Here is a 27,616-nt window from a genome sequence, read left to right as displayed (position 1 = left end):
ATAAGCCATTTGCCTTTCATTGAATGGGCTCAGAGCACACAGGAAGAACGGAGACAGCTTGGAGACAGACACGAACGAAGCTTAGCAGACTAAAATGGCAAAATTGACACCAGTAAAAAAAATCATTTTAGAAGACGGAAGAGGAACAGTGAGTGGAAAAGCAGATAAAAATTAGGAAAAAATAGTATAATCAAAGACCAAGCAGTAGAAAAAAATATTAGGGAAATGAGATAAATCAAAAAGTGGTCAAAAGATTGCCAACAGTTTTCTCTACGACATAAATTCGGCGACCTAAAAGCTGCGTCAGATTGGGGAACAAAGAGGAGACAAAAAAGCTATCGCAACAAGAAAAGACCCCTGCGGGTCAAAAATGAAATGATTAAATTTTTGAATTCTATCATGAGGGACCAGAGCAAACTCAGAACAGCAGAATTTTAATTGAAGGATCACATTCAGAAGAAACTTGGAGGTCTGATTTACAACCTAGAGCGTTCAACCAACGAACTGGATACATTCGAAAAAATTAATGTCAAATCAAAGAACAGTCTTTTAGACTGAAAATTTTTTTGGCACAAAATTCAAAATTTTAACTTAGAAGCAATAAACAAGAAACCGACGGAAAATAGACGGCGTTACTATTATACATTAGTATTTTTTATTAGGTTTCTGGAACAAGATATTCCCTCAAACTTCGCAAAAATGCAACACTTTCAACTCCAGCTGGCCCCTTTTTCACTGAATTTCATCTCAAGTTACCGAAATTTCAAATCCTCCATTGAAAAGGACGCGGAACTCAATCGAGTTTTTAATTACATTGGAAAGTCAAAAAAAAGGTTGTAGTAGTAGGGACCTGATTTTTTTATAAATAGATGGGAAAAATTTGTAATGCATAACAGAGAAGACAAAGCAAAGAAGCTAAACTTATTGGAGGGGCACAAAATATAGATGAACAGACGAGAGCGAGTGTCATGAGCAATCATTCATTATTGATTTGATGTTCACAGACCTAACGCTCATCTACGGTAATTTTGAATATTGTTTGGTTTAAACCAACCATCGTCTGAAAAAGACGCCGGTGCCAATTGAAGTAGGCTGTCCTGTGAACTAAAGGAAATGTTTCTTGAAAGGTTATAACCATGAAATGCAACGTCATATTGCTAGAGAAATCAAACCATCAAAGTCAACAGGAGCTCACGAGTGCTGGTTGACTGTGAAAATAGTAGGTGCAAGTTTGAGGAGGTGGAAAAAATCCTGGACTGCAAGGACCGTGATTATGTTAAAACAAGAATCAAATTGCGCGTGGAAATTCAGCAACGTTGTCAACTGATTTAAAACAACAGTTCTGCTTGTGCGAATTAGCAGCCAAAAGTATTTCGGAGTTACATAACCCGAGATCAAAAACACGGCAAGCAACCTCTTGTCTGGAAAAACACAATTGGCAATTGACCACAACAGACAAACAGAAAGTAGATTCAATTTCTGATTTTTTCCCTCAATATTTGCCAGCAAACAGCTGCGATCTTGAAATATAAAAGTTTAGAGCAAATGCTGCATAACCAACGAAAATGCATTCACCGAAACTAAAGTACTGGAACAGGAACAATTGGAAAAAATTGATACCTCAAAATCATGTCAACCTAAGAATACTGTTTGAGACTAGAACAATGCCGTCTCTGTTTGTACAAGAAGTCTTCATTTCGTTGTGGGATACAGGAGATCTATCTATGGACGGAAAATGAACTAACTTTAGTCTTGTTATAAAGAAGCATTCAAATTGACCCTAATAAATACAGACCGGTGAGCTGAACGTTCATGTGTCAAATCATGGAGAAAATCATCCGGCGGCACATGATGGATTTTCTAAATTATCTAAAATATATATTGAATTTATGTTTTGTTTCAGATGATGCTAAATTATGCTCACCAATCACTGGAGAAGGCTATCGAAGATTACTCCAAGAAGAGCAGTCAACCGGAACTGATGTGCAAACTGGGCAGGGATAAAGAACTAGCTGGAGTTGAATTAGGGAAAGACCTCGGGGTGAGCATAGACTGAAGGCTAACGTTCGACCCTCGTATAACATCACAAGTCAAGAAAGCTAATTCCATCCTTGCGAAGATCACAAAAAGCTTCGAAATGATGACAATGCGGAGTTTCCTTCAGCTTTGCAGGGCGTTTGTTCGACCGCACCTTGAATATGCAAACCAAGTCTAGTGTTCATCTATTGAAGAAACACGTAATTCTATTAGAGAATGTACGGGTGTTTCCCATTGTAGCCCCCATTATGGTATAATTACCATGATCGGGGGCTATAGGTTATCTGACCATTAAGCTGGGGGTGGCTAAAATTGAAAAGATCCGAATGTATAACAATTTATAAAAGGATTGTCAATTTAAAACTTCCTTACGAACGTTTTCGAACTATCAGTTCATCCTCAGATTATAGACCATACAACATGCTAAAATGAAAAACCAGAAAATAAAATGCGAATCACTAAAATCAATCATTCAAGGAAATTTAAAACGAATTTTTACATATCGACAAACGTATCTACAAAATAAATACATCTGAGTAAAAGTACATTTTCTATTCGATGTAGCAGATGCATATCCACATCTTTTTTACTAAAAAACATACATATATTGCTTTAATTTTACTTTGGTTTTGTTCCATTGTAAAGTTGAAAATTTCGTTTCGTAACGTGTCTTTCAAGTTGGACTTTTATCTCCAAACTAAGCTTTCAGTGTCAAATCTCATGTTCGGTATTCGTCGCGCGTGTTGATGGCTGGTTTCAGTGTTCTTATATAGAGTGCCTCTAGTGTCATTAACTTAGATTGGTTGCTGCATTGGTCTAATATCTTCCACTGGAAAGCTGTTTTGTCACCGTTGCACTCGATTGCAATTACTCCCATCGGTGAAGCCGCCTGTGCATGCTCTGCAACCCTTGTGGTAATATGTCGGCATGTCTGCCCTACATAGATGGATTTGCATCCATCACAAGTGATTTCATTAACCACATGGGATTTGAGATCCTTATCAAAGCTAAACTTGAGGCTAGGTAAACAGCTCTTATGTTTTCGAGTGGTGAAAATCATCTGTACAAGATGAATTTTTTTCAACTTCTTTACAAATTCAATAGAAAAGTTGCCTCTGTACTGTAACACAAATTGTTGCTTCTCAGTATTTCCCTGTTGTTTTACGGCTACACCCGGGTTATATCTATATCTTTTTCTCCGTTCTTTCATTCGCAGCTGGTTAATTGTATCCTTGACAATATTCCCTACCCAATGCCTAGAATATTGATTACCTTCCCAAATTTCTTCGTTTTTTGTCAATACTTCATGGAACGCTTTCCAATTGCTGGTGGCTCGGAACAGGCGGTGTATTGCTCACTGTATTATTCTTTTCTTATGTTGTAGGGGTGCACAGCTACGATAGTTCAAAATTGTTCCAGTCTCTGATGGTTTTTGATACCATGTAAAAAAATGTTCCCCTCGGGTTGTACGTTAATTGACATGTCCAGAAATGGCAAACTGTTTTTATCATCTGTTTTGTCTCATGTAAATTGGAGATTTGGATGGAGATTATTGACCGCAACTAACAGCCCTTTTGTGTCACCTCTAACTGTTCTCACAATATCGTCGACATATCTTAGAAAAACTTTAGTTTCGGACGAATTGTTAATGTCAGTCTGATCATTTTCACGACAGAATGAGCACATCCAGAACTGGTTTTGCTATCATATCCTGTGTTACTGATTTGCTGACATGTTGCGTGGAACCATCTATTACAAACTTCACACTCACACCCCTGGAACGTGCTGTCACAGGGTGTTCGCAATTGCGATAAGTGCTAGATTGTGCGTTGGTTTTACATTTAGGTGTCTTTAATTTCAGTTGTGGCTCCCACGATTTCATCCAAAGGTTTTCCAAAATGACCGCCAAGGACGCGCCCATTGCCAGCCCGTCTTTCTGACAGTACCGACTTTCATTGCGAATTCTTCTTTCGCACCCAAAAGATAGCCAACAGACTTCATCACAGCATTGACTTCGGAAATCAACACGGCCTGAAACACAGAATTCTAAAGCAAATGTGGAATGATATCATGATGCGGTACAAACCAGAAAACGTCTGATCGTGGCACATCTGTTGTGACTGTCAACACTGCAGAGAGACATGGACTTATTTCCTATAACTCTTTTGATCGGGAGAAATCCCTTCTGTAAAGAAAATCCCCAACAACAACAACAAAATGGACGTTGGTGACGGCTAATTCAAGCAGACGTTTCATTGTTCTAGGTATGTCTGGTTTTTCGTCCCTAGCATAAAGCGATCGCAGGGCAATATTAGTGGCTTCCTTTACGGGAACGTTGGTGTATAAACTTTCTAATGATAGGATTTGTTCGTCTTTTTCAAGTTTTATTTGCTCGTCTTTCGTGCGTCATTGGTGTTAGTTTCTATGTTTGCTCCTTCGAACGTCGAGCAGCCCGCATGGTGGGAGAGATCAGAAGAACGAACTTCCAAAATACTCAAGTTACTCAGGCTACCAACATTAAACTATCCCTGGAAAAGAGGCAGGATGGTACAGAACTACAAGATACTGACGGAGAAGTACGACGCAGAGGTGACATCTGGTTTATTTAGAACGAATTGTGATACAAGGGGGAACCAGCGCAAAGTCGTTACCAAGAACTGCATTGCGGAAGAACTACTTTACAGTGCAGGTACCTAATGAGTGGAATCAGCTACAAATTGAAGATGTGTCAAGCCCATCACTGGACTGTTTCAAAGACTTGACAAACACTCTCAACAGTACGACACCTTCTAGTTGATATGAGTAAAATAGACAACGCCGAAGAGCTGATCAATAGATTGGCGAGCCTGCCGATGAGAATACTTCAACTTTTGTCGTCATTCTGACGAACCAATACTATCTGAAACTGTTTAAGTTTATCATAACAATTACAAAATTCTTTTTGTAGACTTAGAGTTCGGGTTGGGAGGACCCTGTATCCGCAAATACTCCTTGTTGGGCAGGGGTGTTTTTGGTTAGTTTACTCCTACTTATGCAAAGTAATGATATCTTAAATTATTGCTCAAGTTTTCAGTGCACTCATTTATTGATGGAGATGTCCCTCAGTAAATGTCCGCTTTATTTTCAGATTCGTATTGGGAGTAAATGGCTAGGGGTCAACAAAAGATCCAATCTCAGCAAAAGAATGCTCAAAAGCAGGCTAAAACAGCCAAGAAAAATGCGGGTGATCATAAAAAGACAGCAGAGGCAGCCTTGCACTACAAGTGCAGTGTGTGCATGATTCAATTGGGAGACATCAAGACTTACAAACAACACTTCGAAAGCAAACATCCGAAGCTGCCTTTGCCCTCTGAATGTCTCGAGGTGTAGAGATAACTGTGTGAATGTTGCTGCAAAGGACACAACAATCGTCAACACGGTGGAACTATGCAAGGAATAAATAACTGTTGTACAATTAATAAATTATCCCCACTTTTGCCAATTTAGAGGCTCCTCGTAGTTTTGTCAATGTTTCAACAACAGAATTCAATGTTTGAGTAGTTGGTCCTTTTTACACTCCTAAAGTGTTCTGGCACATAGCCTGTGCTCTGATACTCAACGCTAGTGTTATGGCACTCACTCATGCAGGGAGCTATTGTAATAGCTGAGCAGAGCTCCATTGATTTTCTCTTGGTTTTTCACAGTCCAAAGGGTTTGGATGTTTTTGTGTCTTTTAACCGACTCGAAGAAGAGTATTGGCGGAGCTTTTTTGGATCAATTGGCGGAGTTTGTGTTTATATAATCTCCATTGTATTTCGGTTGAGCTTTTATAAAGTTAAGCACTTGTTTTAATCGTTGGATACCTTTGGCACGCGCTTGTGGTACACGATTTGTTCGTCCAGTTTATTATGGCTTTCTGTGGGGGTTGCTAATTCAACTGCTGCCCGCTATACACTGAAATAGCGTAGAAAGTATTGCTAATACAGCTTGCTCATTGTTTTTCCCCAAAGTTATTTGCGAGCATTAATATTTCTAATAACAACCTTATGGAGTTATGTCAGTTGATGAAAGCTTTGTCTAAATTAGGATTTCAGCTTATTTTTCATAATTTTGACGCCATTTGTTGTATTGTCAGGTTGACCTAAACAGCTGATAATATTGCAATAAGCATGCTGGTGAGTATTGACAAGCGAATCAACAAATCTTGCATTTAGGTGTAAAGGCACGGCGGTAGCAAGCGGTTGAAATGCCATCAGTCAATGTTGTGCGGTGCTCCGCCTTCAGTTAATAATAAATGTATGGTGTCAGACTTCAAGCAGAGAACCAAGCTAAGCAGCTTGCTTCACTGATGCCAATGTTGGTGGTGTTTCAAAAAAGACCCCTAATGGTTTTGAGTGGCTTCGGCACGATATGCCTGGGCTATTCCCACTGTTATTCATGGGCAACAGTTAAAACATTCGTGAGACTTGCTTCACAAATCTTCTTTTGCTACCATGAAAAAAATCATTCACTTCCCAACCATTGAATTACATAAAATCAACATTATGACTTGGTGTTGCAAAGTTGGTCTTTTTAGCATGAGCCTCCTGACACACTCCGCCCCCATTTTGGGTACCAAAAATCAGATATCGGATCATAGAAACCGATGCTTGAAGCTATAGACTCATCTATTTCTCCTATTATGTTTGACTTTGTTGATATCTTCTGTTGAAAAATTTTCTGAATGCTGTCGAAATATTCTGCGGCTTCTGCTGAGGAAACTTGTTGCTTCTGTTGAAGTATTTGTAATTGTCTAATTTTTTCGGATGTGTTCATTGTGTCGTCGGTACATTTTTACTGTATGCTGGCTGTCAACGTGCTGCTTTGTGTTACCTGACAATTGTATGCTTCAATGGTGAAGAGCTTTTGTGCTGATTGCGTTTGACTGTATACTGTATTTTTTCTGAATCGTCCTTTGTATTGACAGATGAGCAGATGTCAAATACTGAAGAATTTTTCGAAACTGTTGCTGAGCTACTGGGCTGCTCTTTGTAAGTTGCTGCTTGACAAACTTTTTTTTCCGAGCTCCCCTACCTTTACCTAAAACTACCAATACCTTGTACTTGTTTACTACATTTGTCCCTTGAACAGAGTTTATCGAATTACTAAATATTTTAAGACTTCTGTACCTCTGTTGTTTGGTGTTTGTATGGATCTTTTCCGTGTGCCCATTCCGTAATGCAACCGCCAGTTACAGAGCACGTGCCAGTACATTGTAAATCATTATAGAAATATGGCATGTGCTTCTGGATAGTGCAAATAATATGCACCCACTATTGGGGTGGAGGCACAAACGGAAAAGTTCCCAGCTTTCTGTTGAATGAAGTTTTGGCATGCTGACTTCTCTGTGTGAGGCAGCTGGTTTTTATCAAGGTGTTTGAAGTTCTTCAGGGCAATTCTCTAGAAAAAAGGGATCTTTTCCGTTATGTTATACTAGGTATGCCCACCGTACGTTATGCCCCCCCCCCCCCGCAGTTACAGCACGTACCATTACATAGTAAATCTTTATGTAAAAGTATAGCACATGCGTCTGAAGATTGCAAATAGTATGCAACCACTAAGATGGGAGGGGTGGGGCGGGGGTACAAACGGAGAATGATCCGAAGGAAGAGTTGCCAATTGGTCTGTATCTCTTTGGATCTTCAAACAATGCATCGTTTGAAAACTTTTGAAAAAACGCCACTTTCTATAAATTTGTGAGGAGAATTTGACATTTGTACATTTGTTTGCAGAGCTATGTTGGTATTGGGTATAAATCGTGTGATATAACAACGCTTAATTTGTGGCTTAATGATCATAAACTGCCCAATGGGACCGGAAACGATTTGAAATGTTTTAGAGTGTTATGCTTACTTATGAGTGCAGTTCGACTGAAGGGCTTTCGAAATCAGTGTTAGAGCCAGTTGATGGGGCCGGAGATGCAAATCAGCGCTGTTTGATCAAAACACCCACTTCCTTGTCAGTAAAAGAACATACCCGACGGAGAAAGTTTCGGACTTTACTGTCTGATTTGTTTCTGCCACGGAACTATCCGATGAGTGTCAGCGATGATTATTTCGAGTATCAGGTTAGCCTCAAAAATTGAGACACCTGCCCTTATTAAGGAATGCTAAGTTGATTGTGTGAGTTTTTGTTTCTATTAGTTGAATAGAAATAACCTTTGTCTAAGAGCATTCAGTATTTCAATGAAAACAACTAAGTATTTGCCGAATCATAGTGTTTTTTTTTACGGAGGGTCCATTTAATTCAACAAGTAAAAATGTCACAAACTAGGTGTTTATCTCTACCTTATTATTTTCCCTCAATATTTAATGTGTGAATAGTAGTTGAAGATCTGGTTACCTTTTACACCCACTTTTAGTACACAACTTGTTCGTTCAGTTTATTATAGCTTTCTGTGGGGGCTGCCATTTCAACTGATGCCTGCTATACCCTAAGATAGCGTGGAAAGTATTGCTTTTGCGAGCTTTAAGATTTTTTTTTTAAAAAAAACAACCTTATAGAGCTGTTTCAGTTGATGAAAGATTCAATTGTGAAGTGAAGATTTTAGCTTATTTTTAAGCTTATTATTAACAAATCTTGCATTTAGGTGTAAAGGCACGTCGGTAGCAAGCAGTTAAAATTCCTTCAGTCTATCAATGTAATTGTTGGTTTTACCTAATACCATTTTTTTGCTACATAATTTTAAATTTTTTGCTGTCATCTGCTGCTCTTCGAGTTTTCAAGTGACCTCTGTTTGGATATGTATGTCTGGGAGGCGTAAGTTGAGTGTGACGCAAGATCACCCTTGTAGTCATTCAAGGCATTAGTAGTGGAACATGTATATGATACATTTCTTTTGACGAGGTATAAAGATTTGGTGGCGACGGCGATTAGAGATTATCATTCCTGTTTAAGTTGCCAAATACCAAACCTAACTCGTTTAGTGTTGCTGCTGATCTAAAATTTTCTACCGTTATTGAACTGTGATGGCAAATTTCCCTTATTTTAAAATAAACTCTTTTTGCATTAAGGTTCATTTGGTTTTTACGACTGTGTTGCTGAGTAATCAAGACTTTATTGGCCTAGGCAACATCTCTTTGAATTCGTAGGCGACTCCATAGAATTCAATGCCTAGAAAGACATTTGTGAGGTCGTTGATTAAAATCAAGAACAGCTGAGGCCATAAGATAGCCGTGCGGCATGCCTCTGGAGATATTTGACAGACCTCATGGGACATTGTTTATCGTGAAAAATTCTTTTTGATCATTAGGATAAAAATTAGCATGTCTCTGAGTGAAACTACTTTGCTTTAACTTTAACTTGTGATGGGGGTAGTGTCGATTGCATTCGCATCGTTTAAGTAATGTTATGGAAGCATCCGATGCTTGGCTTGGCTTACGGATTTGCAAACTTTTTTCTCAATCTCCTTGGGGGAACTCCTAAACATTAGCTGCTGAAGCGTTGCAGACCTAAATTTTTCTGAAGCCGTATCGGTTTTGAATAAACTGACGGCGGCATTTATATATACAGCCGAATGTGATCTTAATAACTTTCCAACAGAGCAGACTGACTAGCATGCTAAAAAGACATCAACTTTGTTTCTATCCCTTAGCAGAAAAAACACTTGGCTTAATTTCTTTCAAATTGGTTTAAGCAACTTTGCTTACGATGATTTGAAAAAAAACAAGACTAGATCAAAGTATGAGATTTTTTTAGAGCAATGTTGCCATTTGAGGTATTTTGACGCCCATTCTCAAAACTCTTTGATATGCTATTTCTTTCGCCTAAGATACTCTAAAAAGGCTTTGTTAACGGTTTTTGCTTACGATAGATTGTTTGCGGCTATAGCATTTTCAACAAGATTCAGATTATTGTCCATATTTCTCTGTTCTTGCAGTCGTGAGATTGTTTAATTGCACTTATATATTAGTCCTGTGATCGTTTCATGTAATTTTTTGCGTGACCGATTTTTCGTCTGGCCCATTTGACTTTTCGTCCTCAAAAACAAGATAAACAGGAAGTGCTCGGAGGTCATTAAGTTCTCTTATTATACTCTTAAGAATGTGATTTACCAAAACTGTTTTGAGGAGACAATTTCATGGTGTGAAGGACGGTATTAATGCTTGTAGAGTACTGTTATGTTACTCGGAGGTCATTAAGAATTTACCCTCCTAAGTTTGAGCTCCCTAAGTGACCCCTGCCATTAAAGAGACTGAAAAGCAAGACAACCAACAAAATCAAATTAGAGAAGCTTTAATTACAACCAAAACAATGTCGATCTATTTAGGAAAAGCTGAATAACAAAGTCAAAATAGCATGAGATAAACTCTGAACTGAACAAATTTACTTGCATTTCAGTAAAGATATTGGAATGAGATGTTTTTATTGATAATAATTAAGAAGTGACAAAAAACACAGGCGCAATGTTAGAAAGTAAGTTGATTCTTTTTGAAAACCATTCGAAGTCATGAAAACCATAAGCTATTAACTGTAATCATTAAACGGCTTCATTTGTACCTCCATAGGAAGCTATTGAGACATGTCAGAATGTCATATGATTAGAAAAAGAGCGAATACAGGGAAAATCAAAAAGTAAATTAAATTTTCCGAGAAAGTGGAGTCGAAGCCTCTAAAATCATAAGCTTTTCACTAAAAACATCAAATATGAAAAATTGCGCCTTCTTTCAATGTCGTTAATGTGATATATAACTTTTCATTACTGTAAAAATCGAAAAAGACAGCTATAAGAACCCTAAAATTGCAAAATTTCCCAAAAAAAGTTATCGGAATTCGTAGTATCAAAGCAAAAACGACTTTTTGAATATAAAACGGCAATGAAGACTCCATACATGAAAGAGAACGCGTTATCTCTCTTTGCTGAGACTACGCTACAACCTGATAGAAATAAGATAAAAAATTGTAAAGCTCAAAAAGCCACTAATTTTTTTGAAATATTGAAAATCAATCAACTTTCAACGATAAATTAGTAATTACATGAGCTTGTTACTGCTTAGGGGGACATTTGGAGCTGTTATTAGTGGGACCAATTCAAAAGATGACAAAATAAAAACGAATGAAGAAAGAATTCAAAGTTTTGCAAACAATTTTACTCAAAGTTTGAAGCTTTTGGCTGAAATTATTTTATGTTCATTGGCCTCCGTTTGTTGGTTCATTTGCATTTAAGTTTGAATTGTCACGAATTGAGCTCTGATTTGAAATCATTTGAGCGGGCAATAGCATAAAGACAGTCAAAATTTTTAATGGAAAACGAACACTGCCTTATTAAAATCCGTATAATTATGATCTATAAAATTGCACAATTGGACCGAAACTAGCCTTGCTATTGCTGCAAATGTTACCGAAGTAGCTACTTTGGCAAAAATTCAATATATCAAAATAAATGACAAGTTTTAGATAATTAATAAGTTTTGTCAGCGAAGGTACCAACTGAAAGCGTTAGCGAGTTCTTTATAGCTCCTTAGGTAGCGAAGTAGACTTTTGATTGTTTTGTCGCTGTCATAAGACTTCAAATAGAATAAAAAATGCTGACAACTCAGAATTCATTAAGAATTTAACAAAACACTTCGACGGAGACATGAAAACACTCAGCTCCCCTCAGAAAACCCAATAATTTTTTGGGACCGCATTTGACCATGAATAGGAACTCTCATTAATAGAACATCTAAATGAAAACAGATTTGTTGGTAATTGACATGAAAAAACAATCCAGAGCCAAAATACAATCCGAATGCCTTTTTATTTGCTAGATTCAATGATGAAAACAAAACTGACCTTGCTATCGCAGCGTGGTCGTTGAAAAAGTCATTGTTCCAAATAGTTTTTAATAGATTTTTTGAAAAACGAAAATACTAATAGATCAAATATAGATGTAATTTTGATATGGGTTTAAATTAGCGAAATGCCGAAAAATTGTTGGATTCAGTACATTTTCTGAGGAACACTTTCTGAGGTAAAAATTGCCCTCATTTGAGTAACTGAAGATTTTGTCAGCATTTTGTTTTTGTCTGAACTGCCGGTCAATTTGGACAAAGTGGGCTAAAGAAGCATATTTGGTGCATTTTCCTTCTGAAAAATAGAAAAAAATGATGCATTTTCAAAATTGTTGGTTGAAACAATTTAGCCAATCTCTTCTACCTCTAAACGCAAATCCAATGAGACTATCATTAGCAGATTTAGCGTATTTTGTGAGCAAATTTGATCCAAATTTCAGGAAATTCTGTGAAAAATGTGAACAACGGAAGTGAATCTAACGTTCACAAAACAATTAGCCACCCTAACGCCTTGAAAAATGCGAAATTCAAAAAAATTATTTTATACTCCACGTTCTACGCTTGACAAGTTTTCTATCATGCCACTCACAGCTATGTACAATTATTGTATCGATCGGCGAAAATTGACTGAACAAAAAAAATCAGTTGCGCATATAGTTCTTCCCTCACTAATCTGGGTCGGAACAAAAATGTTTTGCCATCATTTCCGTGACAAACTTGTCATTCTCGCAATCCTTCCAGCCATAATAGCTAGGCAACATGTTATTTAGTCCTCTTTTTTTCTCATAGGTGTGGGACTCAGCCCAAGCTCTCTTCAGCTCTGTGTGTGGGACATTGGCTGCGAGAGCGACCTTCGAGGGTTTGGGAGTTGGTGAACAATCTGCTACGGTTACTGGTGCTACATTTGTATGGATGCTAAAAACGAGGTGAATTGAAATAAACTTTATGGTAACTGGAGTAAGGTTTAGCTCGTTGTTTTAACACCTTAATGGTCATTTGACTTATTTCATACCAAGCTGAGGAAGCAAATCGGCATATATTCTAAAACAAGGAGGCTCGGTAATGTGCGATCGCACACAAGGTTCCGACCCCGCTCATCAACAATTTTGGCATAATTGTCTACCAAATGAGAAACAGATAGAAAACCCCAAAAAATTCTAGTATTTTTCAAAAAAAATGGTATGAACAAAACGATAGCCTCCAAAACAATAACTCAGTGGAGTGAAAAATGAGACGTTAGATTGATGAGATCTGCCAATATTAAGAAAGCGAGTCAAGACGAACAGCAAAATCAAACAACAACAAACATTAATTACATCCAAAACTTTATGCCCATTTTAAAAAAAAACAAAACTTAATAACAAAGTCAAAATAGCGTCAGATGAAACTGAAACTAAGCAAAATAACTTGTAGTTCAGTAGAAAAAATATAGGACAAGTCCATAATAATGCTCGGTATCAATAAGATAAGAAAGAAAAACAGTAAAGTTAAAAAAAATTGGCTTATGATTTAAAAAAAACAATTAATTTCAAAGTAATGAAAACCACTAAAATCAAGTGAAAATATCCCACAGGTTTACGAATACCTATGCGTCTATAAAAGGGCATTAAGACTTGTCGTTTTTCATTTTTCTCTGCGGCTACAAAAGGAACAAATAGAAAACAAACGAAAACAAAAATTCAATTGAAACTTGCCAGAAAACGCTGGCGAAGCCGTAAAGCCATATTGTCTCTTAAAATATCTTAGATTGCGCCTACCTCGAACACCGATAATATAGTATGTGACCTCTTATTAATGAGTCTAGGTAACAAGCAGACAGCAAAGAAAACGGCAAAATTAAGCAAAACTTTTGTATTTTTTGAAAAATAATATTTCCAAAGTCATGAAAGCCATTAATTACAAAACGAATTAAGTAAATAGTTTCGTTTATTCGTCCAAAGCAAACCCTTGACACTTGCAATTATCCGGAATATATTCTTACGGCTACAAAAAGAACGTCAATTTTGACAAAAATCTAAAATTCTGTTTTTTGTGTCGCAATTTTTACTTTTAAAACCCGTGTCGAAGTCAGTAAAGTCATAACGAATTCTTTAAGAACATTAGATTTTGTGACATCAATCTCTTATGACAGCTTCCCTTGACATCAATAATGTCATATATGAACTGTAATTATTGAGACTAGGTAACAGATAGACAATAAAAAGAGCAAAATTGCGAAATTAAAATTTTATTTGTTGTTTTCATGAAAACCATCAGCTATCTACTGATATCAGAATATCGGCTCATCTATTCTTCCATGAAAACCAATGAAACCTGTCATTATACAGGAAATTTAATAAGACTTTAAAAACAATGTAAAAACGAGAGCTACAGTCAAAATTGAAAAATTCATTTAAGTTCGTGGAGTGAGTGGCGTCGAAGCCGTTAAAACCATAGTCTATATCTTTAGGGATTTTGATATGTTCAATTGTGCCTCATTTCGAACGCCAATAATGTGATATTTGAACTGTCAAAAAGGTGATAATGTGTTAAAACGCGAAAAAGTACAAAAAATGGGCAAACGCCAAAAAATAGAAACAAATTGTGAAATCTAGTTGTATCCAAGCCATCATACCATAAATTAAGGCGTAAAACCGCAATAAAGATTAAATTTTAATCCTGTAGAAAGGAGGAAGTTTGATTTTTCTTATTAAACAAAGAACAGAACATTTCAAAGCAAAAATCATTAGTGATAGGTCCAATTGGCCTCCTAAGCAGCTCCAAATTAATGTGTCTATTTTGTAACTTGAATGTTTCTGGTAGTTTTGAGTTAAAAATAATTGATTTTTAACGAAATAATGGCTAATTTTTTCTCCACTTTTTCCCACTATTTATGCCTATATTTTTCTGTTAAAGTGGTCAGATTGGAGCTGATATTCAGCTACAATTTGACCAATTAAACAGAAAAATATTGGCATAAATAGTGCAAAAATAGTGGAGAAAAAATAAGCCATTATTTCTTTAAATATTAATTATTTTTTAAAATCAAAACTACCATAAGGTTTTAAGTTAAAAAATAGACATCTTGGAGCTGCTTAGAAGGCCAATTGGACCTTTCACTACTGAGCTTTAATTAATATGAAAAATCAAATTTTTCTGAAAGAATACGGACTGATTACAATCCGTTTTTTTTTTGGGATGGCAACAGTCCACAACTAGCCCTGCTAGTTTTATTTGACCATTAAGAACACTTAATTTTTCGAATGTTATAGATGTAGATATACTGTTAGTTAAAAAATCATAAATGCCGCGTTTTTGATAATCAACGAGTAAAGTTAGCAAAAAACGGCAAAGTTTTAATGACGGAGCACTGGCAACGGAAGTTAAAGTAGAAATAGCCCTCTTTTGAGTCTACAAAGGTTGTGTTAGTGGTTTTTGGGTGTGTAGTTCCCAAATTTAGTCATAATGGTCTAAAGAGGCTTATTTTGTGCTAATTCTTATGAAAAGGGCTTTATTTTGAAATATTTGGTCTAAATTTTTGCCAAGAAATTTGATAAAAAATGTAAAAATGAAATCAACAACACTATTCATATGAAATTTTAACAAAATTTAGCAAAATTGACGAAATTTAAGTCAAAAATTCCGGAAAATGTGAATAAAAGTAACGTAAATCTGTCTAATGTTCACAAACATTTAAACATCGATAACTCTCTCTAGAAAAGGAAATTCAATGATATCAAACTAATGATACCACTCACAACTCTACGATTGTCTAAACAAAAAAACCCGTTTGAGTATTTAGTTCCTCCCCCCTCAAGAGCTGTCGGAACAAAAAGTATCTGATAAATGTTTCAGCCAACAACATGACTACATTGTATGGTCATGTTTACACAACCGTTTGAAAGTAGTATTTATTTATTTCTAAAGCTAGTCTCTTGCAAAATTTGCGAAGCCCGATAGAAATGTGCAGTACATGAATCAAGTTTATTCTTCAGGTATTTTTTCGCCAGTATGCGAACAAGCCAAAGCATTTTGCGTTGATAATTGCTGGATAATAAATATACGATTAATTATCAATGCGAAGTGCTCGCGAAAGAAGAAATTTTACCGGGCGGAATTTTATCAGAATTTATTAGATATTATACAATTATGATGTTGAATAATCTTCATCATTTACAAAGCAAATTGAATTTTAAATGTGCAAACAGTGTTCCATTTTCTTATGAAATTCAGCCGTAAATAATTCATAACTAAAACTAACCGTACTGATATTACTAATAACGTGTTTTGGTTTAGTGTATGAATTATGCTTCAGCTCAGGAATGATCGGCTCAATAGTGTTTGCCTACTACCAGAGCAGTTCGTTAGATGCACACTGCAAACAGTGGAGGCTATTTGCAGACATTCTCAATGACATATCTCTCACCCTAGCCATTGTGTCCCCCCTCTTCACCCCTACCCTCTTCGTACTTCTATCCTGTCTCTCTAGCCTCTTCTTTGCTCTTGTTGGAGTTGCTGGGGAGACAACTCGCGCTGCTTTGAGGTACTTGAGTTATTTCACAACAATAACAAACAAATCGTTTTTCAATCCTAAAAATATTATCTTCAAGAACAATAACAAACTATTTGTTTCCAATCTTAAAAATTTTATCTTCAAGGACAATAAATAACAAATTCTTTTCTATTCTTAAGATTTCATCTTCAGGAACAATAGCTTACAAATTCATTTGAATCCTAAAATATTCTATAATAACTATAGCAAGTTGTTTGAATTCCTGAAAACAGGTGTAGTAGCAACTAGAAGCTGTTTTTTCGGCTTAGAAGGAGCCTAAGTATGTTAAGGCGTCTCTGAAGCAGTCCCCTAAGTTGGAGCCTTGAAGCTCTGTTTTACTTGGTTATTGAGTTTACGAGACCAGTCTTCAATTTATGAACCAACAGCCTTCCTCTGTTTTTTTTTTGCAATCAAGTAAAAATTAGTCCCCCCACGTGCGTTACGGGCCCTCGAGTTTGTATGTATCATTTGCATAGCAAATCATTGTGATAATATAGCTAATGCGCTTGGGGCTTGCAAATAATGTGCATTCAATTGGGAGTGGAGAGGCACAAAAGGAAATGATTCCAGAAATTATAGATTCAAGAAATGTACTACAAAGTTTTTGCTAAGATCTTTCAAAAATGTCTAATTAAAAATCAAGCACAATAAACCTTCAAATGACATTTGGTACAGTTTTGGGCGGTAACTGTATGCATTTTATGCCTAAGTTTCGAGGGAAATTTTATGCCGAGTTTCGTTTACTCTAATTACCTTTTATGAACTTACGTAAACTCAAATTTAATCTAATCGAGTAAAATGTGACCTGTGAGAGGAAAAGCCGAGCAGGTCGAAATTAAAGCAAGTCGACATGAAAGCTAGTCTAAAGTTGTGTAACTATTATGTAACCATTCGGAAATAATCAATCTTAAATGTAATAACCTGGTATTTTAATTGGTAATATTGATTTGATATATTCACTTTCACCAATTAAAATAACGTGATGTATTCAGGCACCTAGTAAGTGCTAGCTTCAGCTTGCCACGGTTTATGGTCATGACTTTTATTCGCTTTCGGGTGTAACGTGTAAGGTCGATTATTTAAGGGAAAGACCTTTCCGGACAGCCAATGCCCTTTCAGAACTAGACAGAAATTTTTGGCTTTCTGGACAATTTTATTTTTAATTTGGCTGGTTTTCGAATCGGCTAATAAGGTGCCACCTCTTGATTGGGGCATATTTCTTAATTTTGGGTTGATGATTACGTTTATCATGGCGACCGCCATGCTTGTGCACGTTTGGGGAGATGCATGATTCAACAAAAATCAATGATTCGATGCTAAATTAGCTCATAATTACTTGTTACCCTCGATTAGCATATTGTTATTGAATAGGGTGACAAATTTCGCCCACAGTTGTGAAAATGAGATGTTGGTTCGCCGTGTGATGCAAATTATTTAAATTAACACTTCAAACGTTTGTGTAGTCTGTGAATCAGTTAGCAATGATCACTTCGATGCTTTGATATTCAAACAATGTTATCTATAAATCATTAATCAAAATAACTGTTATGTTAATGTGACGCATCGCGCTAATTGTCCTACATTTGTGATTCGTCACTTTTAACAACGTTTTTACTCGTTGCAACAAAATAATTCTTTGAAACGTTACCCTATTTCACATTCATTTTTAAAACAAAAGACGGCGAATTGTTAATATTCGTTTCAACATAATGTTTCAACCCTTTGAACAAAAGAGCTTTTCCTAATAAATGAAAACAAAAAATTGGTGAAGAAAGATTTGAAAAAAGTCACAATTGAAATCATTTTTTCTAAAATTGGGTGATGGTCGAACAAAGAGTTGTTCCTCGTATACCAGGAGCAAGAATGCAGAACCCATTTGGGCAACTTTTTTGTAGCCTTCTGAGAAGCAGTTTTAATCATTTTCCCGGCTATTTAAAATGATTACAACTGCTTCTGAGAAGCCGGCTATTTAATTAATAGGGCCGCGAAATTATCGCCTGAAATTCACGGACGCTTATGATTTGTCTCTATATATTTTTTGAAGCTGGTTTTTGAAAACGACTTATACAAGCGGCATTAAAAGGTCATAAGATTTAAACATTTAGAACAGCTCAAGCCTGAATTTGTTTTACAGAAATTCAAATTTGAATTTTTAAAAAGATCTGATGAGTATTTCAAGAGGTTTTCAGTAGTACATTTCTTGTCCTGCAAAAATATCGATCGGCCTAAATTGGCGTAGCAAGAAGCCAGGAGCGCTTAAAGTTCCTAATGGAAGAGCGAAGCAATAAAAAGCAGCACAAAAATCAACTTCTGTACACCTTTTATACTTCTTCAATTTATTAAAATGCGCTTTTCCAGCCTAGTTTTTATTAAATTCTGAAGATCCGTAAAATTAGTGCTTTTATAGTACTAGTTTATATTAATAGCTGTGAAGTGATAGCAAAATATTATTGATCTCATCTTAGTTGTTTACAATCAAAAGAATTTAGATTATATTCGTGCTCTTTTTTTATGATATGGTCACGCGTTTTTCCTACTTCTTTCAAAACCAGTCCCTAAGCTGACTTTAGCAGTCTTTCAATTGGTTAGAGTCCTGAAGATGCTGGAGGGCCTAAATTCCAGTTGAAAGGTAAATTTTTGATATTTTGAGACCGCAATGTTGCTTGCTTTTTTTGTTTTTTTTTTGTAGTTTTCGTTAAATGGATCTTCCATGGATGTTGGTCCCAGCCCATTGAGGTCTTGCACAAGCAATATTCTTTGCATCTGTTTTTCGAGATACCTACTTTACCCCAAAAACAGCAAGAAGTTTTGCAAATTTTTCAAGTTTCTTGAAAATTTTTGTCTGTTAAGTCTTTGGGGTTTTCAGATGTTAGGGTCCAATAAAACTTTTATAGTTTTTGTGTGCTGGATATTAGCTAGAATCTTTGTATTAACTTTTTCTAATTTTTAACATTTCGTTTTTTCCTGTTTGGCTGTTATAATTTCAGCCAGTTTTCTGCTAAACCTAAAGTTGTTTTTGTGATTGCTGCTAAATGAATTGGTTTTGAAGTCTTAATTGTCAAAAAATTATCAGCAGTAACGTTAATTTCTTTTTCGTTTTTTGAGTTCAAATTGTCAGGTAAACCACTTGAAACCGGGTTCTTGCACCAATTTTGGCTTTGGAATATTAGTTCTGAAGATTTGATAAACAAGAAGGATCAGCGTTTTCAAAATCTTCAGAGTTTTGCGAAGAATTTTTAAGTTTTTAGCTTTTTATGTTTTTACCTATCTCTTATATGTCAAGCAAGATGTCTTTTAGATGCCAACTTTTCTGCTCGCGCGTTCGCGCTTTGTTAAACTTTGAAAACTTGATATTCGATACGCTGGTACTAAAAAAAGCTACGATAAAATAGAAAACATTGTAGGACAAGTCCCTAAATACAATCCAAAGAATTGAATTTGGTAGTCCCATCGATTATTCTTGCAGTTGAATTTGTGTGCGTGACAGCATTTGTTTTACTCTTTTGCGTCAGTTTTTACGCCTATTGTTTGATAAGTTTTCGACTTACCTCAAAATAAGGACTTGTGCAGTAACTTAATCAGGTTAAGTTTCAACGTTTTTTTCTAATCGAAAATCAATAGAATAGAAAACATTGCCGCAAACTTAAGGGCTCTAATTCTTGAGGATAAATGTTGTCGAAGTTTTCATTGCGGTCATCTGGTTTAAGCAGATCTGTTTCTAGAACTTTTTTGCTTCATTTATCATTTAACAATTACACTCCGAATCTAACAATTATAATTCTAGAAAACAATAGGTGGTCAATTTACTATTTTTATTGTTGGCTTTTTCAATTCCAAGGGAGGCCTATTGGGGCTATTTTCCGGCAATCTGCCGGCTATTTGAAAAATTACCTTAATAGAGGAATTAAGATGTTTTGAAATTAGTGGAAAGAACTGAAAATTTTCTTTTTAAACTGGACTTTGGGTAATTTTTTTGAGCTCGATTCGGTCACTTTAACAATACTATTATAACGACGCAAAAACCTTTTTAAATCTTTGAGCAGTATCAAGCGGGGTATCTGTAGTTAGATGGAGGGGCATATTTGATACACCATTTGTGGTTTTATGCCAGAGTACACCAGGCACGTGAGAACAACATGGCTGATGTATGTGCCAAAGATAACAGCCAAGAACAACTGGTGAACTTGATGGGACTTCTGTTGGGGTTCATTGTCACAAGTATGGTGGACGTTTTTGGGTTAGCATCCTCTCCAAAATTGGTTACCCTCCCTCGGAATTAATGCTTTCATAAGCTGATTTAATTGAATGCCTGTTTATTCACTGATGTCTTTGCAAAACCTAATTAGAGTGGGGTTAATTACGATTATGAAGTTATTAAGTATCAACAATCGTTTATCAACGTGTACAGAGGCGAGGAAAATTTTCCCTTATATGCAAAGCTAAAACTACACCAAATACTTTTACTGAGGAATATAACGAGGGTAATATTCCGTTTGATTTCTCCGGCTGAGATCTTTCTGGGATAAATTCTGTAATAAATGACTGCATAAAGTTAAGAAGTTAAGATAAAGTTAAGATTCAGTAGCAGACGTCTGTTTTCCAATTACGGGGGTTAAAATAATTACTAGTCTTACCATTATTCCTTACCAGTTTTTTCCTACACAAGAGTTTCCAAAGTGTCCCTTTTCTACATGTGCATTTTTTAATAGAGATTTTACGATCTGTCAGCAAAAAATGTCAGCAAAAGCTAAGGCGTCAAATTATTGCATAGCTTCAAGGACTAACGGTTTTAAACAGCTAGCTGATGATCTATATAATCAAGTTTATGGGTTTAAATAATTTTTTTTCATATATCCAAACTGGTTGAATTGAATAATTTTGTTTCTTAAAGTGCCATTTGACATAGGGAATGTCAGAACTGAGTTAATCATAGACTTTTTGCTTTAGACAGACTTTTGTGTGGACTCTGTTCCTTGTCGCCACTATCTGCCATTTGTGTTGCAATTATCGTGCAGTGAAGTGTGTTACTATGGACACGCTCAATCCAGCCAGATTTCAGCTGCTAGTCAGTCAGTTTCGCCAAAATTATGACATATTCAAATCCGATTCGATGAGCATTTCTGCTGTGAACTTGAAAGAAGACGTTTTCTTTTGGAACCTAACTTACATTCGGCACCTGTTTATTGGAGTTGAAATTAATGAACTGTCATCTCAAATAGGTAATGATACTGAGCATGTAGTGATAAAGGAACTGTTTCTTTCCCCTCCCTCCTTGAATAACTTTTTAAACTTTTTTGCTTTCATGAGCCTGTGTGAACGAAATAGGTGTTTTTGCGCCGATAATGATTAACTGCTCTTCAACAAAGTTTGATGCAGTTTTAGTAGTCATGTCTGTATCTTTTCTTTAACCGAAATTAATTTGGCTGAACCGTTTTTTAGACATTCTGATCGACTTTTAAGTCGTTCTGTTTTTGATTATCGAGTAATCTAAATAGCAGTCTATATTACGGCTCTCGAAAAATTTCGGCTTACTTGACCTCTTTTTCAAAATTCGGCTTACTTGCCTATCGGCTTGCTTGACCGCCACCAAATTTATCATGTGATGGGCAATTTCTTCCCCTTCTTACTCAGTAAATGTGACCTCCATTAGCTTGAGCCAACCGGCACCGTTTGAAAGAATTAGTTGGAGGCTAGTCGTTTGACTTAGAAAGTTAATTAATAGCCGCCGTCAGCCTCTCAACGGTTATTATTTAGGCGCTCTCCTTTTTTACAATTCCACGAATTTGAATTGTATTGGGGTGCTGTTTTTTTAGATCTGTTCTCGCATATTCATGATTTTTGAAGTCAAATTGGATTGATGATTTGGTGACGCCGAAACAGGAAGTGGAGCGAAAAAGCGAGTGATTTTGCGGCGTTAAATTTCTTCAATCTAATTTTAAAGTAGAGTGAGAAAACGGTGTTTGTACAAAAATTCGCTTTCTCGCTAGTGATTTTTTGTTCACATGCGGCAATTTCACGTTGGGTGGGATTTTGTGTCTCAATGGTTTTCCAATCCACTCATAGTTCATCCTAGTTTTTTTAAACAAATTTCTCTTTCTCGCTAGTGGTATTGTTCACGTGTGGCTTTTTGACATTGATTTTCATTTTTTTAAAAAACTTTTTTATCTGATTTTTTTGGAAATGGTTTTCCCAATTTACTCATAGTCCGTTCTAGGTCTAGTTTTTGTTTAGTCAATGAAAGTTCTTTGAATCGTACATCAGGACTTGTCCTGCTATGTTTTTTAAAAATTCGCTTTTTTGATCACGTTTTTCGTTTTACATAAGTCACGATTATTACGCGTGACTTGTGACTTACCTCACTCACTGTTTCAACTGATTGGATCTTTAATTCATTCACGCATTGAATTACGCATTGTGGTGAATACTGTCAAAGTTTAAAGAGCAAAATCAAATGAAACGGGATAAACCTTTAAACCCCGGTCATTAGGTCATCGAGCATTAGGTTATCAAATTTCATTAGAGTGTTTGCCAGCTGACAGTGGTATTAAGCTTATTAGGTTTCAGTTTAGAAGCTAAATTAAGTATAGTTTTAGAATCTAACTGAAAGGGCACGCCAAGTTAGAACACTTTTTGTCACTGAAAAAAGACAGAAAAAAATGGTCATTTTCTGTCTCTTCTTCTTTTTCTGTTTCAATCCCGATGTGAATCAAGTGCCTCAACGGCGGCTTTTTTCCGGCATTCTGGAATGTTTATATGTTATGTAACTGAGAAGTTCTGGCGTATTTGAGATGTTGAGCTACGCTTTCGAGATGTTGAGCTAATTTCCAACAGACATCTGCAGTGTCACGTCACCAATTTAAAACACACTTTGTGCAAGTTCTGACGGAAATTCTGTGGAAGTGATATGAGCATTCAAGCGTCGAAAAAAGTTTTTAGTTTATTTAAAGGATATTCACTTTTGGCTTTTCAAGGCTTTTTAGAGGAAAATTTGTCTATATCTGTGCAAAATTCTGTGGTTGCAGAAGCTCTGGAAAAGATGGATTCAAGTGAAAAAAGGGTCAGATCTTAATTAATTCAGGAAGTTCGAACTATAACAGCGTATGTCATAGATCTTAGCGGTCATAGATCTTAGCCGCACATCTTAGCGGTCTTGACGTTCATGAATATCAAAGATCGGGCAAGTGCGAAAAGCTATCAATCTAAATCCTCACGACCAACTAAAGCAGCCCGTGTGTATGACAATTTCCCCGAGGATATTAATGAGGACGATGAGGACTTAGAATTGGTAGGGAGACAAATTGTTGAAAAACATGGATTTGAAAATGGTTCATTCATTGAATGAGATGTCTCAAACTGACAGTCTAAATGTGTTCATATAGCGGAGTTGTATTTAACGGCTGTTCATTCAATTTCGAATCAAAAATTGCTGGCCGAAACTATTGGAACTTTGTCATTTTAACTTCGGACATTGGTGATTTTGGGCATTTTAAAACTTGTACGTGCGTTTTTAAATTAAAGTCTGATGCGGAATGTTGCTTTTACCGTGCCCTGTTGTTTTAAGTATCTGATTTCATTGAAATTCTAATTTATATTTGACCTGAGCAATTTACGCGATCTTGCTTGTTCGCAACAGAGGCATTTGTTTACTTCAAGAAAGAGAAAAGAACTACTGAACGATTGTGACAAATTGAAAACCCCCACCACGTTGTACCCTCTTTCGTCCTGCACTGGCCCTACTTTCTTTTTCACGAAGCAAAATATAAAAGAGCAGCTTTGTTGATCTTTTCATGACGCTCTTTCGCTGCTCTTTTGCTACTTTTGTTTGTGTGACGTCATTTTTTGAACTAATTGATTGTGAGTTTTAAACTGAACTGTGTGATTATTTTTTGATCATGACTGACTTACTTGCTCTGTAAAGGACTTATAATTTTATTAAGGTAATTTGAGATCAATGTAACACACTTCAAACTCAGTATAGAACTGATACATAGTGAGCAATGTTAATAATAAAGCATTACGACCAAAATAAGATAATGAATTTAATTTTTATTTGAACGAACTTTTACGTTTGAAAACGTTTTAGTCTTTAAAAAGTTGGCAGCTGCATGAACATAATTCTGTTTAATAGCCGCCCTCATCTTCTCAGCCGGCTATTATTGCGCTCGTATTTTTACGACTCGAAGAGGAGTATTGGTTTTCTTAAGGTTTTTTTTTTACCGGAAGTACTATTTGTTCAGACGCTGTTTTGACCTAAAAGCGAAAGTGAGAAAAATTGCCGTGTGAACAAATTTTTTCTAAGCGAGAGAGGTTTTTTGATCACGCGCTGCGTTTAGTGAATGACTTTTTGACTTTGAAAAGTAGTTTTTGACTGAATGACGCATATAGATAACCGTTTTTAGCCGTTTTTCGTTTAAGTGGCCTTTTTTTTTGCTTGTAATTTGGTTTTTAGTAAAAATGATTTTTATTCGATGCTATAATGAAATGTAAACCTTGGAAATTAATACCACAGTGTTTTGTAGTGCCTGGAAACGCGTTTCAAGTTCAAAATTGGCACATATTTCTTGATTTTCTAATTAATTTTTGGCTTTTTTCCTATTAATTTATTCATTTTTGGATCTTTTAGACGTCTTTTTGTCAAGAATCAGTTAATGTGGCAAGGTCCCGTTGATAATTCATATACTGAACGCCTCTTTCTACCTCGATGTAATTTTGTTGTATAAAATTGTATATATGCTGATCCGATTTTGGTAATTTTTTCCAATTTTTCTCAGTTTTTTTTGTCTGTATTTTGGCTTTAATTACTAGAAATACAACATGAGGGGTTTTAATTTTGTTCAAAAAAAACTTCTATCGTTTTTTTAGCGTTAAATTTTTGAAAAACAGTTCAAGTTTATTTTATGAATGCAGTCTTAAAAATGTTTTGACCGTTTTTTTTGGAAAGTGTTTCAATGTCTCGTATGTTTGATTTCTGCTTTTACTTTTTGTTCTGTTCAGGAGGATGGATGTTTTCTCAGATGACTCATTGTCTTTTCTATGTCTCGAATGTTGAAAACTGAAATGTGTTCGTTTTTCTTGTTTTTTTTTTTTCATTTGATTTTTAACTTTTAAAAATCGAGAAATAGTCTCTGTTACGGTGTTCCTTACATTGTGTCCATATTGTTCACATTCTAGCTAGTATCATTCTAGTTTTGTCCTGGGACCTACATTTATAGTGGTTGTATTGATTTTTTCTGTTATTAGAAAATTGAATGATTTCAGTTTTTTCTTAGATTTTTGTCATTTCTTTGGTTTGCAATTGATTTCATTCAACATAAGGTAGTACTGAGAGTTTGCTAGAGAGCTTTTTCCAGAAGGTCCATCTGTTACTTTTTATTGTGATTTTTTCCGGCCTTGGTATTGTTCTTAAATAATTTTTTGCCTTTGAATATTATTCTGTTGCTTATTTCTATTCTATAATTTTATTTTTGAATTAGTATGAAATCATGTTGCCATATACAACAGCATATATATAAGAAGAAAGAAATATATGTTGTTTTTGTCTTATTTGCAGTGATTAGAAATCTAACTGTAGTTGTTTTCTGATTCTTAACTTCGAGCATTTTTTTTGAAGTTTCTAAGTAGTTATTATTATCTGCCGTTTGCTTTCGCGATCTTTTTGAGACTAGAATCATGAATTATTTGAGGGCAATTGATAGCCCTGTCAGCTTTTTCAGCCTATCAGTGTTTTGAATATCCTAATTATTTTGCACTTAACGTTACCGAAGGTTTTCATTGATAAATATTTTTGCTGCATTTTGTTTCTCTTATTGACAGTGGTTTAAATTTCACCAAATTTAAATCAGACCGGGGGGGGGGGGGGGGGTGGTAATGAGTTCATGGTTTAATACATAAGGTAATGGATTCAGCTGCAATTAGGGTTTTTTTGTCAAGTTCTTACGCTTCGAGTCGCTTCCGGAATTCTTCCGGCAATGTTTTTTTTTTTACTTCGTCAAACTTTTTTTCGCTTTACCATTTTGCCGCTTTTTCGACATTTTGCGTGAAATCTTTTTGACTTCTCTAGGCTAGTTTCTCTCTTCTCTCATTCTGCTAAAAGTGAATTTGAACATCAGTTGCTAATCAAAGCAATTCGAAATGAACAGAGTCGGTATAAAAAATTGAAGTCAGAAATAGAAACGGGATAAACCCATGAAGCCCAATTTTAGATGCCCGCTATTTGAACGTCGTTCCTATAAGTCTTAGTTACCACCTCTAATGCTTATTGGTGTTGATAGTAGCCCCTGTAGCCTCTCTCTGAGAAACAGAAGTACGTTATGTTCAACTACGAAGTGCCATCAAAATAAATCGGACTTAAAAAATATTTTTGTACAAAAATCTTTTTTTTTCAATATATTCTGTTTGTTCAATCCCAATCATGCTTATTGGAATCAACGGCGGCTATTTTCCGGCAATCTGCCGGGTATGTTTTTGTTGCTATCTATATTCTAAATCAAGTAAGTATGTTTCGCAGCTATTTTGGCTCTCTGCCTGCTATAATATGAAAACCATTGAGAGATGACTACAATGGAAAAGATTCGGGTGTGTGATGTTCTTTTAAATATTTTGAGATAATTGTTCCGTTTCAGTGCTATCATCAGATGGAAAAGTCATGTACAGCCTGGGAGAAATGCAATCTTCTATAACTCATCCAGTATCTAAAATAAGAGTTGCGTTCTCTTCAACGTGTACTCCGCGAGATTTGATGAGGGCTTCTTTTGTGTCATATTCTCTCGCTGAAGATATGAAGCTTGGATTAAGTGCAGGCAAATATGGAGTTAAAACACTGGTCAAGGTGAGTAATTTCGCTACTCGTTTGTGGCGTTTAAATCAGTCATTATTATGATAACATCGTTCTAGAGTGAAATTTTATTACGTTTTAATTTTTAAATAGGTTATTTGTCCAAGTACGAAGTTGAGTTATCGGTTGTTGTTTTGAACAAGATACATATAGTTCAAAAATAATAATTTTTTTTGCAAAGTACTTGGTATATATTTATAGATCCACACTGCAGATTTCGATCAATTGGATTTTCTCATGAAGAGACATGATAATATCATTTGCACTAAATTTGAGTTGCGCGAAAAACTTTGAAGAAATGATTGTATAATCACTACAAACTGGATTTGTTTGTTGCACTGTTTTGCGGACGTTCAAATTTTGGATTTCATTACTATCCAAAAAATTGTATTACACTTCACTTATAGAAAACTTATGCTTCTA

The 27,616-nt window shown here is 35.7% G+C and overlaps 2 protein-coding genes across 4 annotated transcripts in view; both read left to right on the top strand.

The window, feature by feature from the left end:
* The window catches only part of LOC142341835 (RUS family member 1-like), a 176,175-nt gene that overhangs the window by 144,790 nt on the left and 3,769 nt on the right, over window positions 1–27,616 (top strand). Inside the window, exons 2-7 of one of the 3 annotated variants that reach the window (XM_075393087.1) lie at window positions 7,895–8,122; window positions 12,618–12,754; window positions 16,123–16,350; window positions 20,471–20,596; window positions 21,307–21,578; window positions 26,982–27,187. In XM_075393087.1, the coding sequence (XP_075249202.1) occupies window positions 7,901–8,122; window positions 12,618–12,754; window positions 16,123–16,350; window positions 20,471–20,596; window positions 21,307–21,578; window positions 26,982–27,187 (1,191 nt within the window). In that variant the 5' untranslated portion in view covers window positions 7,895–7,900. The remainder of the gene's footprint in view (window positions 1–7,894; window positions 8,123–12,617; window positions 12,755–16,122; window positions 16,351–20,470; window positions 20,597–21,306; window positions 21,579–26,981; window positions 27,188–27,616) is intronic. The other 2 variants (XM_075393088.1, XM_075393089.1) reach the window with 2 other exon arrangements.
* On the top strand, window positions 5,142–5,581 carry LOC142341117 (zinc finger protein 706-like). Its single transcript, XM_075392004.1, has one exon. It carries the CDS (start codon window positions 5,182–5,184, stop codon window positions 5,404–5,406), a length of 225 nt encoding a protein of 74 aa, XP_075248119.1. The 5' UTR covers window positions 5,142–5,181; the 3' UTR covers window positions 5,407–5,581.

Source organism: Convolutriloba macropyga, chromosome 6 (genome assembly GCF_964194025.1).
Source record: "Convolutriloba macropyga chromosome 6, txConMacr16.3, whole genome shotgun sequence".
In the NCBI taxonomy this organism is placed as follows: Eukaryota; Metazoa; Xenacoelomorpha; order Acoela; family Convolutidae; genus Convolutriloba; species Convolutriloba macropyga.
Note: the sequence above shows the minus strand (reverse complement) of the source record. Positions and strands in the feature narration are given on the sequence as shown.